This window comes from Cyprinodon tularosa, unplaced genomic scaffold (assembly GCF_016077235.1).
Source record: "Cyprinodon tularosa strain WSP-4 unplaced genomic scaffold, ASM1607723v1 ctg46, whole genome shotgun sequence".
NCBI classification, from domain to species: Eukaryota; Metazoa; Chordata; class Actinopteri; order Cyprinodontiformes; family Cyprinodontidae; genus Cyprinodon; species Cyprinodon tularosa.
Window position 1 is genome coordinate 1,077,165 of NW_024039185.1, and position 15,981 is coordinate 1,093,145.

Genomic DNA, 15,981 nt, shown 5'->3' on the forward strand with positions numbered 1-15,981 from the left:
TCTCAGGGCTCAGGGAACAGATACAATTTGTCATAAATTCGTTCATATTTACAAATAAACTTTTTTTTTTTTGAATGAGTAAAATTATTCTTAATTTCTTATTTTTTATACAATATAACTAAATTGCTCTAAACTAAACTCTGAAAATGCAAATAAAAAAATGGAACAACAAAGTTTTAAAACAGTTTTTTCATTAAACATCCTAAATTGACACGGAAAATACAACTTGGTAAGATATTCATAACATCCCAAAAGCTGATTTTGAAGTCGAAACAAACTTTTATAAATATTTTTCATAGACATTAGAAATAATATCAACTTTCAAAAATAAATCATATTAATTTTTTTGTTGTTGTTGAAAATAATAATCTAAACAAGCCTCTCCTTTTCCCATCAGTCAGATGCACATTTGGCATTTGCACAATAATCACTTCCAGCTGTGCAGTCTCTCTATGTGCCCAGTGCTTGCTCATCCAGCACTGCAGCCACACTTCCTAAGATTTTACGCTTTCCAAGCAGTCAGCTATAACAGAACACCATGTACTAGCTAAACACACAGATTTATCACATGCTAACTATGTAACTTTGCCCAAAAATAAGCACTGATTCAATCTAACTAAATAACTCATAATAACAGTTGTTGCATCATGACAAAAGTACGACAGATGTGTTGAGGACAATGAAAATAATGAGCAGAAAACCATGCTACAATCAACCAATTTATACTTTATGCACTATGCATGAGAATATACCAATCATACCAATATCCATTAAAACAGTTAAAAATTTTACTTTTAATAGCATGTTTTTCTGCTATAAATCAATTTCATAGACTTATTAATAGGATTTTGCAACAAAGAAAGTATTTAAAATCGGTGTTAGCTAAAGATATTTTTTGAGCAGAAAGTATGAATGCTGCATTTAATATCCAATCGCAGAAACACATTTAATAGTAGCATAAGCTACACACCTGAGATTCAGAAAGCTGTTTAAAACACAGAGGTGGAGCAACTATTAAGAGATACTGCATACTAGCAGTTTTTAACATGTCATAACTTGCTACAAATGTCTGATTCAAAACAGGTCCGGTTTACAAACAGATTAACGGATGGCATGCCTCTACTGTTCTATGCATGAGCGTCTGTTTTTCTTCTAACCAAAAACATTTCCTCTCCTCCTCAATTTGAAGTCATCATTGCAATAATAGCAATAGGTGGGGTATGGTTGCAGGATGCTGTTGTGGTAAAATAATTCCCATCCTGAGTCATTAAAACTAATTTAAATACAGGATCATAAACAAAAAAATGCTAAATATATTAGTTAGCAGTGTTGAAAGCACAACCTTTTCTACAATCATGGTGTGAAATGGCTGATGTTAAAATAGCAGATTTAATAAGTCAGTAAAAGCATGCTGACAGCATCGGCAAACTGCCAGCAGTAATTAAAAATACCACAGAGGTGGAGAATAATCGTCATCTCTCATTTCCAACTGGGTGTTGTTCACATGTTACGCTAAGCACCACCAACAGGCTGTTATATAAGACCACTGGTTTTATCCTGCTTTCCCTTAAGGCCATAAACACAACCGGCAGATATCCGGAGGCCTGAATCAGTCAGATCATGGCCTGTTTGCTCAGTTTCCATCAACAAGAATTCCTAGCATCGCCTGAAGACAAACATGGTGAGGCTCAAGAGAAGCTTTCCCCCCCCTCGGGGTATCTGGGTGCTCATTGAGAACATGGCCTGTGGCTGTCCTGTCATGCTTCTTTTACCACCACCAGTATGGGCTCAACAGCTACATCAGATTATATTAGACAAAGACAAATAAACAAAAACAAAACAAAACTGGGGCATTGCAGCCTCTAAAACTATAACTTTACATGGTGGTTTATACATAAGATCACGTTTCACTTAATTTACTTATAGGCATTACTAGGGTTGGGAATTGAAAAGATTTTCACGATTCCGATTCCCTTTTCGATTCTATGAAACGATTCGATTCTTTATCGATTCTTTTTTCGATTCCAATTTGGGGGAAAACGGAGAACAAACAGTTTGATTATCACCATCAACTTTGTTAACTTAACTATTGCACAATCTTACAAACTCAACAAGATCAAGATGTCCACAGGAAATGTGAAACTGGAGTAACATCTGTGTTTAAATGAAAAATGAATACAGGAACAAACTTAATAACCAACAATGTCTAATAACAAATGATGGGATAATAACCTATTTTAAATAACAAAAAATACTAATTATAAAACAGTAGTAGCGAAAATTAACAGTTCTTTTGCAGAAAGATAAGCATATCTGCTTTTTCTGGAAGATATGGGATCTTTCAGCGCTTAAGGTGTCTCCAGCCGTGGAGAACACCCTCTCAGATGGGGTGGAGGAAGCCTGTACACAGAGGTAGTTTTCAGCCAGTCCAGATAGCAAGGGCAGTGTATCTTGCTTGTTCCACCACCACAGTGTGGCGCTATCCCTGCAGGGGATGGAGGGCAAGCTTTTATAGAGCTGGATTTCCTGATCTACCTTCTGGGCTAAGGAAAGACGGGGCTTTGATTCACAAAGTGACCGCAGCTCGTTGTCTTCCTCCTCGAATACTGTAGTTCTTCCAACTTGCGTAACTTGCATAAAAACCTTACGTAAAGTCGTGCTCCCCAGAGCCGGCGCTCTAGGCTCTGGAGCTGCGGGAATCGAAAAAAGAATTGTCCAGCGAGCTGCCAAGCGATGCCATGGAATCGGAAAAAACAGAACCGGTTTTCGATTCCCATCCCTAGGCATTACTGATTAAAAATCCAATAATTGGAAGTTGTATACATTTAACAAAAGCCGGATAAATATATATTTTTAGATCAGCAAGTAAAAAATACAATCACGGCACTAAAGTACAAGGTGAGCCCAAAGCTAGTAAAGCAGTGACTGTGCATCTTAAAGAAGAAAAAACACAACAACGTTAAATTAGCACTGAGGAAGGGTAAACAGTGGAACAGTAATGGACAAATTATTAGCAGTTTGTTAACTCGGTTGGGACTGCAGCTCACCAACTGTTGGCTGCCGAAAACTGGTAAAGTTAGCCTTTACAGTACTTGATAGTGCCCTATAGGAGCTAAACTAAAGGTTATGTTTTTAGTTGAGTTTGTGTGTTTGTCTCTCTGTCTCTGTACAGGATAACTTCTAAAACTGTGAACGGATTTTAATCTAATTTTACCAGTCCAAGGAATGATCCATAAAATTTTGGTGATGATCAACTTTTACAGTGTGGATGCATGAATTTTTAAAGGATTCTTTCACAAAATTTGGTGGAACAGGCAGTTCCCCCTTAAACCAGAGGGAGGCAGCACTGAACATTGACAGCTTCAACATCAGGATAAAAAAAAGTCCAGAGGTATTACACTGAAGACAAAAACAGAGGAAAGGTCTCGAAGTCTCGATCTGCTGATCAAATGACAGCAGAGGGCAGAGTGATCGAGGAAGTTTGAAGCAGAACATACACCAGTGGCTGCAGACACACTGTGCCTTATTTATAAATTTATAAAAAGATTTTAAGGAAATTGTTACCAAAGGTGGACCTCATGTCAGGGCATATAAAATGGACACAATTATTGTACAGTTAATAACATACATGAAATAGATATTGTTAAATACAGAGGTGTAAGGTACAAAAGTACAAATAATTAGTTAATTAAGTAGAAATTTTGGCTATCTATACTTTACTTTCTATACCACTTACATTTTTTTGGCAATTATCTCTACTTTTCAGTCTTTAAATTTTAAAAATAGACTTGTTTTGTTTTATTTGAGCTCAGTTTCGTTATGACGTGTTGGCATTTAAAAAAATAAAGAACAATAAAATAATTTATTTCATCCAAATAATTAATTTCTTTGTGGTTGGACTCGGTGCTGTACCAACTTCTCATTCACTACATACCAAAATAAATAGTTTTTTCAAAATTATGCAAAGTTAAATTTAACACTGTTGCTGTTAGGTATAAAACTAGGAAATGAAGTATAAGGAAATTATCATCCAGAATTGTAGAAAAATGTCCTTTAATAAGCTAGTGCAGTAAAGCTTCTGCTTTCCCTGAATTACTTTTACTTGTATACTTCGAGTAATTTTACAAATGGTACTTTTAGACTTTTACTTGAGTAAAAAGCTTAAGTTGATTATTTCTACTTGAATAATAAACATGAATACTTTTGACACCTCTGGTTAAACATAGATGCTAAATTACAAAAAAACAAAACAAAAAGTGATTCTTAATTTTCCCCTATTTTTAATGTTAAAAACACATCTAGTTTTGCAAACCCAGTATGATGCATCGTGTCATGAGCCAAAACCAGAATTAAACCAATATTTTCCTTGATTTCCAAACATTAGTATTTGTTCCTGATTTTTCACTTCTCTATTTCTCTCAGTGCTTAACTCTTCAACCAGCATTCACTGTAATGTTTCAGTTTCACTAGATGTGCTTGCTTTGATAAGAGAAAAAAAAGGAGATAATTTTGTTTTTTTTTAAATCATTGGTGTCCCATAAAGACCATGAAACCAAATAAAATAATAATAAATGTATGCAAAACATATTGGTAATCCTCTAAAAACAATCTAATTCGACCTAAAGACTCATCCTACTTTGGTTTTTGACTGAAAGGTAATGCAGTTATTCACATGTTTCATTGTTTCTATTGTTACCTACTGTAGCCGGTTTTATTTTAAAGAAAAAATGTATTTGAGAAGACCAGGATGTATTCACCAACTTCTAAGAGAAACAGATCCCTGATCAAACATACATTTAAAAATACTATCTTTTAAAAACTATGTTATACAAAATAAAACAGAAGTTAAGGACCAATACATTTGATTATTTAAAAGTTTAGGCATTAATAAACAACACTACCTCTAAACATAACCTGCTAAAGTAGGATATTCAACACTATTAGCTTTCTTTGCATGCTTTTTTCGTCACACTAAAAGAATTAGGTCATCAAACCAATCAATCAATGAAAGTAATGTAAATATATAAGTTGGTTTTATTATCATGCTGACTAACTAAGCAAGTGAGAAATATTCCCCTCTTGCTGAACCATGAGTTTACTGTGAATTAACTGTTTCCTAGCAACACATAAGCCTGGTTATCATCAGAACGGTACAACCAACAAATAAAAAAGTTTGAATCTTTCTTTAAAATACTGAGGTATGCAAAAATGTCTAGATAAGACTTTGGAAGTCAAGTGAAACTTAACGCCATTATCCACATAGAAAGAAAAGATTAAATAATGTTACAGCTTTTAAAGAGCGATTTACCTTCCAAAAACTGATCTTAGAGGCTGCTGGCTCATCCAGGAAGTCCCAGAAAAACCCAAAACAACAACATAACTTCCTCAGGAGTCATTTCCTCAGTTAAGATCAGAGATCATGATTCAATAATAAGAGAGAAAAAATAAACCCTGGAAAGGTTTAAAGGTCAGAACCTCTGCTGATCCAAAAGAACACAAACGCTGGCTTTAGATTTACTGAAAAACAATAATGGTACAGTGTAAAATTAATATAGGGATTCACTGACAGAAATGTAATATATTATCTATATGTATGTTATGGCTCAATCTTTATGTTTGCCTTGCCTTAGAAATTCCTATTTAAAATAACAGAGTGGGTGTGCATTTGTCGAATCAGACATTTTTCTGTGCTACGGCAGCAAAAAGTTGACCAACTAGTGACTGTAGAGATTGCCATTATGCTCAAATGGGACTGCGGCAAGTAAGGCGTATCTAAAAATTCTACACAGACTAATAAAATACTACTCGATCTATGTAAACTAGACTTACACAAGCCAAGAGCAGCCTGTTTATTGTGATAAGTTTTGGGTTGTTTTCTAAGCTGACTCACATCATTCCGCTGCTCTTGGTCCATGTTTGTTTTGGTCAGAGGGCCCAAAACAGGATGACAATGATTTGGACAACAGAGGTAAAGGGAGTTGCTAAGCTCAGACAGGAGCAGACGGTAAGCAGTGTGAGGACAGAAGCTGAGAGAGCTCCATACCCATGATGAGCCGGTCAAATATGCTGCCCTCTGGAGCTAAGCAGCCTTAGCTGCAGAGGCGGCAGCTCGACGCAACTACTGTAGCTCAGGATGAGAGCCGAAGATCACAGCTTCATCAGTGCAGAGCGCCATTGGCCCGAAAGACGGCACTAGGCCAAGGCTTGCCTGTAGAGGCCAACCACTGGATGCAGATAGAAAACCACACCTGGCGGACCGTGCGTTGGAGCGTTCAAGAAAAGACATCAGCTGCTTATGGTTTATGTCGCTGCAGTCTGCAATCTGACCATCAGATGTCACTAAAAATTAAACACTGTAACTGTAAGGGGAGATATTCTAAAGATTTTTATTTTTAACAGTATTAAAAATACCATGTACAATCAAACACAGTCATGGTGTTTGATGTTTTGGATCTGATAGGACCCAAATTCTTCTTTGTACCAAAATGGTACCAAATCGGTTCAGCACCTTACAACCTTGGCAGGGCAACAGCACGTCTACCCATGAATAAAAAGAAAACTAAGTTAAGGTTGGAGTGGCCTAGTTAAAGTCAAACTGAGGTATGCTATGTGGTATAAACAGGTCAATTCAAGCCCCAAACCCTTTTAATGTGCCCTAAAAATTATTCTGCAAAGAAGAAGAGTCCAAAGCTCCTCCACGGTGACAGTAGAGACTGACTATTAGTTATCATCAGTGCTACATGGCAGCTGACCATTTCCTAGATTTAAGGGGCTAGTTACATGTCACACAGATCCAGGCAGCTTTAGATCATGTTTAAAGGCTTATTTTTTATTTTTGCATTTATTCATGTCATCTTTGTCTGGTAGTGAAAAGGTGTAGGATCATTGAAAATGTGTGTGCTTAAAAAGCAAAACCAGAATATACCGATGTATGATGCAGCAAATCTAAAATATAAACAATTAAATGTTAATTTAAACACTTACAAATGGTGTGAGGGCAGATTTTTGGCCAAGGACACTTGTTGGACTGCCCAGGGGTTTGTGGGGCCTCCCAGAAAATACCTGGATCTCTGGGCCAGGTAGCCACACCGCAGCGACTGAGATAGAAGCCTCCCTCTCGCAAACTGAAACCAAGAAAGAAGCAGCCATAAGCATCCTGACTGAAGTTAGATTTAATATCAGAGTCAAGCAAGAGTTGCATAGCATATCCACCTAAACATGTAGATGAGGTCTGTTTCTTTCTGGGAGAGAGCTTAAAGCTATATTAGCCAAAAATAAAAGAAATAAGAGAACTTTTTATCAAACCAACTTTTTTAAACAACAAAGAGTTTGTCATGCTTCACCCAGAATGGAGCTGCTCTTTAAATTATTATTATTTTTATTTATTTATTTATAAAACAATGAGTGTTACGGTATAAATGCATTTGCACTGCATGTTGGGGGATTTGTATGAATGATTTATTCACATCAGTTTACCCATATGAGTATTGTGCGATTTGTAGCTGTTCCGAAGATATTTGGTTTTGTTATATCAAAGTAACGTCTTCCTATGGGCAACAAGCCGAAGGCACAAACTGAACTGTTCATAACTTATTCTTTAAGGTACGCCAGCATTCATAACATGTAGGCGAATCACTTTCCCCCAGACATCTGCGGTTATATTTTTTTTATATTTATATTTCTTAAAAACAAAGCGGTGCGTGTATGACGTCATCCGTGCGCACCGGCTACATTCCGCTTTGTTTTAAAAAATATAGAAATATAAAAAATATTACTGCGGATGTCTGGGGGAAAGTGATTCGCCTACATGTTATGAATGCTGGCGTACCAAAAAGAATAAATTATGAACTGTTTAGTTTGTGCCTTCAAGTCGTTGCCCATAGGAAGACGATACTTGAAAATACCAAAACCGAATATCTTCAGAACAGCTCCAAATGACACAAAATATGGGTGAGCAGAAACTGCTGCCTTTAACCCTTTTGTTTTTCTTAGGTACTGTACATTAGCACAAATGTTAGGTGCAACCAAATCCTATTTAAAATCAGTTTTACAAGTTCACCTTTGTTTTTGTTTTTATTTACATCTATTTATGGAGACAATATTGACTTCTACACGATTAAGTAAAAGTCTGGACAACATAAAATCCTTTATTTGAAACAATTCTACAAGAGAAAATGTTGGTGCTTAAAGTGCCACATTGAACTACAAAAGATGAAACAACTCAGATATTCTTAGAAAAAAATAAAAAAATTTATTCCAAAATAAAAGTTCAAAGCTGGCCTCAGACTAAACATAATGAAAATCTCATGGATTATTCCTGCATTGCAGCCACATGCTGTTTTGATGTAGTCTGGTCCTCCTTAACCCTGGCCTTGGCTGAACCAGCTTTTCACACACTCTCTAGAGTCAACATCTTCCAGACATGGTCCATTTACTCTCATGCTTATCAGATCTTCTAATGTGTTTACCTGTAGAAAGTTTTAGTGTTTGAGTTGATCTTCTAATGTGCAGAGAAATGTATGTAAACAACAACAACACAAAATGTTGCTATTATTAATTCCTCTTTTTTAACAGTGGGGGAAACTAAGTGAAAAAGTAAACATCTTAGAGGATAATTAAAGGTATTAATAAAGACCTTGAAATAAAAATGATATAGTAATTATATGTTAAGCATAATAAGAAGAGTAGTCTATTAGTGTCTGTCAAAGCACATAAAGACTTTATTAATTTTTTTCATTGTATCATAAACCTTATAGTTCACATTTGTGACCAAACTGGTAAGATTGGTCAAGTTTTTTTGAGCAGACATATTTCTACTTTAAGCAGTGTGCCTTTGTAAAAATAAATTACAGTATGGTTTTAAACATTGTTTGAGATCTAATCTGTGACTGAGAAATTAAACACTGCAGATTATGAAATCCCAAAGTTTAAGCAAAACATGTTTTTTTTTAGTTTTTTTTTTTAGAAAAACTACCAGTGTAACATGTTCTCCCTGAGCATGTGTGGGTTCTCTCCAGGTACTCCGGCTTCCTCCCACAGTCCAAAAACATGACTGTTAGGTTAACTGGCTTCTCTAAAGTTCCCTTAGATGTGAGTTTGTGTGTGAATGGTTGTCCTGTTTTTCTCTGTGTTGCCCTGCGATGGACTGGCGACCTGTCCAGGATGTACCCCGCCTCTCCCCCATAGACAGCTGGAGATAGGACCAGAACCCCTCGCGACCCCACTTGGGATTAAGCTTGTCAGAAAATGGATGGATGGATACCAGTGCAACATTTATTATTTATTATACTTGTTCTCCATGCAATCTAGATGATTTAGCAAATTTAAATGGACATTTTTTATTTCTAGATTTTTCCAAATTCAGTAGAAACATAATAAAAATGATCTACAACTAAATGCAACAAAATAGGGTTCTAAGAAATATAGAGCGTTTACACAAAACTTTTTTAGATTTTATCTGTTAAAAATAGAAAAAAAGGAAAATCATATTTTTCCCATTTTGCTGCATAAAACATATATTTTTAATTCTATGACTGTAAAATGGGGGCTAAATTTCTACATATAGGGGTGGTTTTGCAGGGTCGTGTGAAAATACCGCAAAATGTCATTAGAAAAAAATATCCAAATATGAGTGGGACGGTGTGGTTAACCTTAAGTATTTCTTTTTGGTCAAGTTTGTATTTACATACTATTTATTTTAACTAAAGAGCTTTTATTAACTCAAATTCAGTGTAAATTTACTCTCAGTGGGTTTCAGCAAGTAGGAGGCTACCTCCATCACTTAAAAAGGGGAACTACACTACCATTCAGACCTATTCCTGTGTTACTCAGCTCAAAAAACTTTAAACCATCAAAAATAACCACAAGACTCTAACCTCACACATATTCAACAAATAGGTGATCAGAAACACTACTTATTGAATTAGAGTAGCTTTTTTCTAATAAAAAAGCTCTTGCCTGTTGCTGAGCTGGTATGGCTGTCTGCCTGGGATGAGCGTCTCTGTGAGATTGGAGCTCGGCTTGCTTCCTGGACCGGCGAACACGAACGCATCGAGAGGTTGCGTCTGGCTCAGCGGACTCCCCACCGGAAAGTCTGCAGCTCTGCCACTGTAAATAGCCACAGCGCCGGACTCATCTCCTGAGGACAACCAGTGACAGGAAGAACGAATTTACAAAGAAATGCAGCTACAAGGGAAATAAAAAAACAGCCAGTATAAGTGAGAATTGGTTCCCCAATGTCAAGGCATATTAGGCTTTTTTTGAAGGTTACAATAATCCTTTGTACAGTTTCTTGGTTTGAAATAAAACAAAAAAGGGCTGTAGAGATCTGAGTTATCAGAGATTTTAAGGCCCAACGAAGAGCTGCCTCCACCCAACCTTTGATGCTAAAAAAGTGCAACCCATTTCCTCAACTCACAGGACAGACACATTTAGCAGCCTGGAAATATTTCTGGTCAATCAAGGTGTGAAAACAGAAAGGGTGTCACCTTTTTATATTTGATTAAAAAAAAGTTTGAGCAGCTTATTTGCAGCTAACTCTTCCCATTGCCAATAACTCAATGTAGCTGGTATCAACATATTGAATTATTTGATAAAGAAAGTTTTTGCATGCAGTGTATGTAAATATCTGATACCAACTCCAAATGATATAGATTCCATTGCATCTATGCTGATTAATATCTTTGCAGGAGAGCGGAGAACTGTTGCGTTTCTCTTTTAAATGAAGAAAAAAGGATATATTTTGTTGAAGTTCCACCATATCTTTGTATTTTCAACTCTAGCCCATTATAATTCCCACTTTTTAAAAAAAACGACATTAGCAGGCATTTTACGTCATTCAGAGAACTAACCTTTCATGTATTTCTTGTCAACGGTCACAGAGAGGAAGCCAGATCTGGAGGTGTCCACGTCTATGCTGACACTAACCTTGTCCGTTTTCCCATCCCACACCACCACCGCTATAGGACCTGCAGCCGAGGTGTCTGTCAGCTCAACCATCCCGTCCACCTGTCCTCCCCCCAGCTTCAGCTCATTAATGAAGGGACTGGTCAATGGTGCAGGAGGCGGGGTGCAGTTGTTTCGTTGACCTGGCGAAGGCAGGGATAACTGGAAACCCCACTGATCTTCAGAGAGGAGGCACCTTTCGATTGACTCATCGGCCTCATGCGCCGCATCGTCTTCAACAAAGGGCTGCTCCCCAGGGGTCAGGGTCTCAGCCAGGAACTGTGCATCTGCAGAGTGGCGATTCATATAGACCACGGCATCCACCAGCCCCACTGGCGTGACGTTCATTTTTTCCGTGTATCGGGCGGCAGAGGTGCGATAAAGAACTATTGCATCCGGGCCATTCTGGACTGTGTTCGGTGGCAGGGGGATGGCCGGGCTGGGCACCAAGTCCACTGAGCCCACCAGGAAGAAACCTCTGTCGTCTGTGCTGTGGTCCTTGAGGTCTAGCACCTTGTAGGCTATATTTCCATTTCCATTATAAAAGACTAGGGTGTAGCCATCCAGAGAGGCCCGCTGTCCACTAGTGTGGTACAGCTCAACAAACTCAGAGGTGTCCAGTCTGGGGTTATCAGCATTGATTTCACTGATAATGAGGCAAGGGTCCGCTAAACTTAACCCCAGCAGGTAGAACCAAATAGATAAAGTAACAAACATTTTCTTCAGTTTTTCTGAATCGCTTCAGTTGTACATCAGCTTCTGAAAAATAGAACACAGGTTCATCAGCATACAGGGTGACTTATCGACTAAAGTCAAATAACAGGTTGACAAGCAAGATGGCACATAAAATAATTATTACAAAGAGATTTAAAGGGGGACCTTATAATTTGGTATGGTGCTTTCAATTTTGTCTGTTTGTAGAAATAGCTTTGGGCTGCTCAGTGGCGCAGTGGGTAGCACTGCCGCCTTGCAGCAAGAAGATCAAGATTCAGTTCCTGGCCCAGCTCTTTCAGCATGGAGTTTGCATATTCTCCCTGAGCATGTGTGGGTTCTCTGGCTTCCTCCCACAGTCCAAAAGAAGAATATGTGGTTAATTGGTTTCTCTAAATTGTCTTTAGGTGTTTGTGTGAATGTTTTTTTTGTCTCTGTGTTGCCCTGCAATGGACTGGTGACCTCTCCAGGGTGTACCCTGCCTCTCACCCGAAGACAAAAGAAACAGAAAAAGAAAAACCTCAGACATGGTGAAAAAAAAAAAAAAGAATGTGCAATTTTTTTTTCCATCCAAATTTCTAAAACTGATACTGAGGAATGTTTAAAGGGTGCCAAAAAAGCAGAACTGAAAGGAAAGGAAACTGCAAGAAATGAAAAAAATAAATCATATCAGGGTCATTGTATAGCCATTTCTTTTTCAGTTTGTCTGAACCCAGATGAGTCATGAGTTTGTTTTAAAGCATCAAAACTTGTGCTAAAAAAAAGACTATATACATTTCAGAATTATGTATTGTTCAGTCACAGTCCACCTGCTTGAGAAGCTGTAATTGCAGCAGCTATTTCTTATATAAGATGATAGTTTCTAGTTTCTTGCTGAATTTGTGAGGTTCCCATATATTAAAGTGCTTTTCACCCTTTAGATTGTCATTGACTTTGAAAGAGAGACCGAACTGGCTGATGGAGGTTTATGTCGCATGTTATTTGCTGTTAGATTTACAGTTTCCCGAGCTCTGTGGCTAACATTAGAATGTTTACTGATTAAATTTTGTTGGTTGATAATATACATCCATGAATAATCTGTATAGAAACTCTATAAGACAAACTGGATATAACATGGATTAACTGGATACTTCAGTTTAGGTTTGAGTTTATTGAAATGTATCTATATGCAAATTGCAAAAGTAAAGCTTTCAGAATACCGTGTAATGTTGCATTATATCAATTCCTGAATGAGAGAAAACACTGGATATACAGTATCTTAACTGGATTTAAGGACCAGTGGTAAGGTTGTTTTTAATGACAGTGGAAAGCTCACATATAACCACTGGCAAAGTGAATTCTCTGCCACTCCACTCTCCCTTACAGATTATGGAACATTTTCAAATAAAATGCCAGATAAACTTACATCTGAACAGAGAGGTGTGAGATTAAGATCACACAGGTGGTGGTGCATATTTTGGATATATCTGTATTGGTGTTCTGTTGGTGGAGCTCTGATCCCTAGCTAAAGGCCACACCTTGTGAATCTCCAGGAAACCTTTGAATGGGATCGACTTAATTCAGAATCCACAAAGGACTGGTTATTCCTGTTACTTGTCAATTGGTCATTTTAGGCTTAGTGGGAAGAATGGATGTCTTCCTATCTACAGGTGTTAAGATGGATTTCTGCTTCCCAAAACTGCCAAACTGTGTACCAGTATATAAGAAAAGTTTGCAATTTTGGTTGGATGAATGAGAATTTTAGTGCAAAAGTACAGTAGAAACATCAGAGGTGTTTACCAGAAATTATACTAAGCTAGAGCTGCACTATTTGATCGTACTTCTACTCAAGTAAAAGTAAGAAGTCCTCTAAATTGATGAAAGAGGCTTCTCACTGATTACTAAGTAACTGATATATTTACTAGGGGTGTGGAAAAAAATCATTTTGGCAATATATCGCGATTTTTGGCTGCCTGATATAATATCGATCTTTTAGTTCCTAGTATCGATTTTTTTAAAGGAAAATTTTTTACCTAAAACTGAGGGAAAATGGGCTACCTTTGTACCACCACTCTGGCAGATGGCGCTGTGGCGCCCTTTTGCTGTGCGGTGCAGCATATTATTTATAGTTGAGGCGTTCACAGTGGAAGACATGGACTCACTTAAACCCCAAACAACATGGATAACAAAATAACTGAACCATCAATTTCATCTGATGAACATAAACAGAGGTTGTTTTTTTTTTATCTATGCATTTAATTTGGATAGCAGGAAAAAAAAAATCGCAATATATGTTTATAATGCACTAAAGTGATAATATCGTATCGTGACCCGAGTATCGTGACAAACATCGTATCGCAACACCCATGCCAATACTGACCCCTAATATTTACTAGCCATGATGATACAATCTCATTTCATATTCTTAAAATTATATAATGCTCTTGAAATACAGTTCTTTGCAAAATCAAGTGTTTTAAAGAATGAGTTAAAAATAATGTATATGCAACGTAGGCAAGCAGAGGCGGTTCTAGATAGGAGCCAACAGGGGCCTGCTGTGCCCCTGTAGAACTAGTCCTGGCCCCTTTTGTAGCCCCTGTACTGAAACACACATAACAAAATTGATGCAATTAGAAGATGCAATTATAAAAATAATAAATTGCAGTGTAAGTAAATCAATTTCTAATGGTCATAAAGAAGAGACTTCTACTGATTTCTACCTTGGACCAACTTAATATTTTGCCTGGACAATTTACTTTAACAATAATTTAGAACTTTCAAGCAGTTTTAGCTTCACCCGTACTGAGAAATTCTCACAGTTTTTATCTGTTAGATCAAAATTGCAACCTGGGCTTTATGGCTCATTTACAATAAACACTCTTGTCCTTTTTTTGTGTGTGTGTGTTAGTTATTCTTTAGTTCTATTACCCTCCAAAAAAACATCATGCAACCCAGAACCAACACTGTAGGCAACATTAATTAAACAACAACCATTTCCCGTGGAAGAGATCCTTTTCAAAATATATTATTTTATTTATTTAGACTTAGATTTATTTTTCATTTTGTTTACACAAGTATTGTAAGACAAAAATACATTTAGTTTAGAACAGCTCTATAGACAATATAATTTTTTTTAAAGTGCAGCCTAGAAAAATAGTAAAAAAAATATATAAAAACAGTAATCTAAACAATGAATACACACACACACATCTATATATATATATTTATTGAGATAGTCATCCGAATTTACAGGAATAAATGGCTGAGGTAGGTCTATGTATGGATCTAAAGGAGGTATTAAAACCTTTATTTAAAGTGATATTGTATCTTATTGATAGGCACTTGAATATAATACTGCTGTCTTTTAATGGATTGGATTTAGCCTTCTTATAAAACACATTTAAACCGACAATAGTGCATTTAGTGAGTCTTTGTGCATCGTTTTAGAGCAGAGCTAATTCCCCTCTTATGCATGAGTCATGAAACATTGCGAAACACTTCAGTAAGCAAATGGAAACTTTGCCTAAAATGTGGAAAAGCTCCAGAAAAGATCAGTGAAGGAAATTATCTCCCAGCCTGAAACAAAGTTGCAAGAAAGCACCTTTATTTTAAATAAGATGCGATTTAGAAACTCTTAAATTGCATTCGGCTCTTTATGTTGTTTGTGTTTTTAGGCGCTTTTTTGGGTTTACATGCAGAAAATCCTCTCTGTTTAGGAAGCTGTGCTCCCATTCTGGTTTTTAATTATCTGCTGCATTCAACAGTTATTCCAGTCACGGTCAGGCTGCTGCTTTGCATGCATCTATCCATGGACCCCCCTCCCCTGCTGTCAATCTGCCCTCTAACCTGCAAACAGGCTCCAACCTACCGTGATTTCTCCCCTCTTGGTCCAGGATCTCCTCTTTTAGAGAGAGGAGCAGAAATAGACGCAGGCTGAGGAGATAAAGTGTTAAAGTTTGTTTTCCGCCGCTCCCGTCATTCACAAAGCTCCACTTTCTCTCCCCCCTCCCTTCCCTGCTTCTGGGCGGTCACACAGGGAGAAAGGAGGGGGGGTGTCTTCTACAAGGGATCTTTTTTGTTTTCCTGAGGTTCAGTTTCCTGTCCTACTATCCACAGACAGACCGATGCTAAAACACTAAAACTCAGGAGGAAAATGTATTACTGACACAGTGACGTGGAAAAAATGTCATTTATTTCCTAATTATATCTTCCAAGGCTCCCTAAGAGACATGAAGAGGGCCTCTGACCCCACTTTGAGAAAAAGCCCCGCCTATCATCTACGTCACTTCAATGTGAAGAGACTCGATCCTTATCTGCTGTGGAAGCAAATCGTTACCATATTTCAAA

At 37.3% G+C, this 15,981-nt stretch overlaps 1 protein-coding gene across 1 annotated transcript in view; it reads right to left on the reverse strand.

The window, feature by feature from the left end:
* si:ch211-183d21.1 overlaps positions 1-15,779 on the reverse strand; it is a 38,419-nt gene extending 22,640 nt beyond the window's left edge. Inside the window, exons 1-4 of the mRNA XM_038301067.1 lie at positions 15,503-15,779; positions 10,851-11,703; positions 9,958-10,138; positions 6,985-7,124 (exon numbers count right to left, since the gene is read on the reverse strand). Coding sequence (XP_038156995.1) covers positions 6,985-7,124; positions 9,958-10,138; positions 10,851-11,661 — 1,132 coding nt within the window. The 5' untranslated portion in view covers positions 11,662-11,703; positions 15,503-15,779. The remainder of the gene's footprint in view (positions 1-6,984; positions 7,125-9,957; positions 10,139-10,850; positions 11,704-15,502) is intronic.
* Positions 15,780-15,981: the final 202 nt, after the last annotated feature.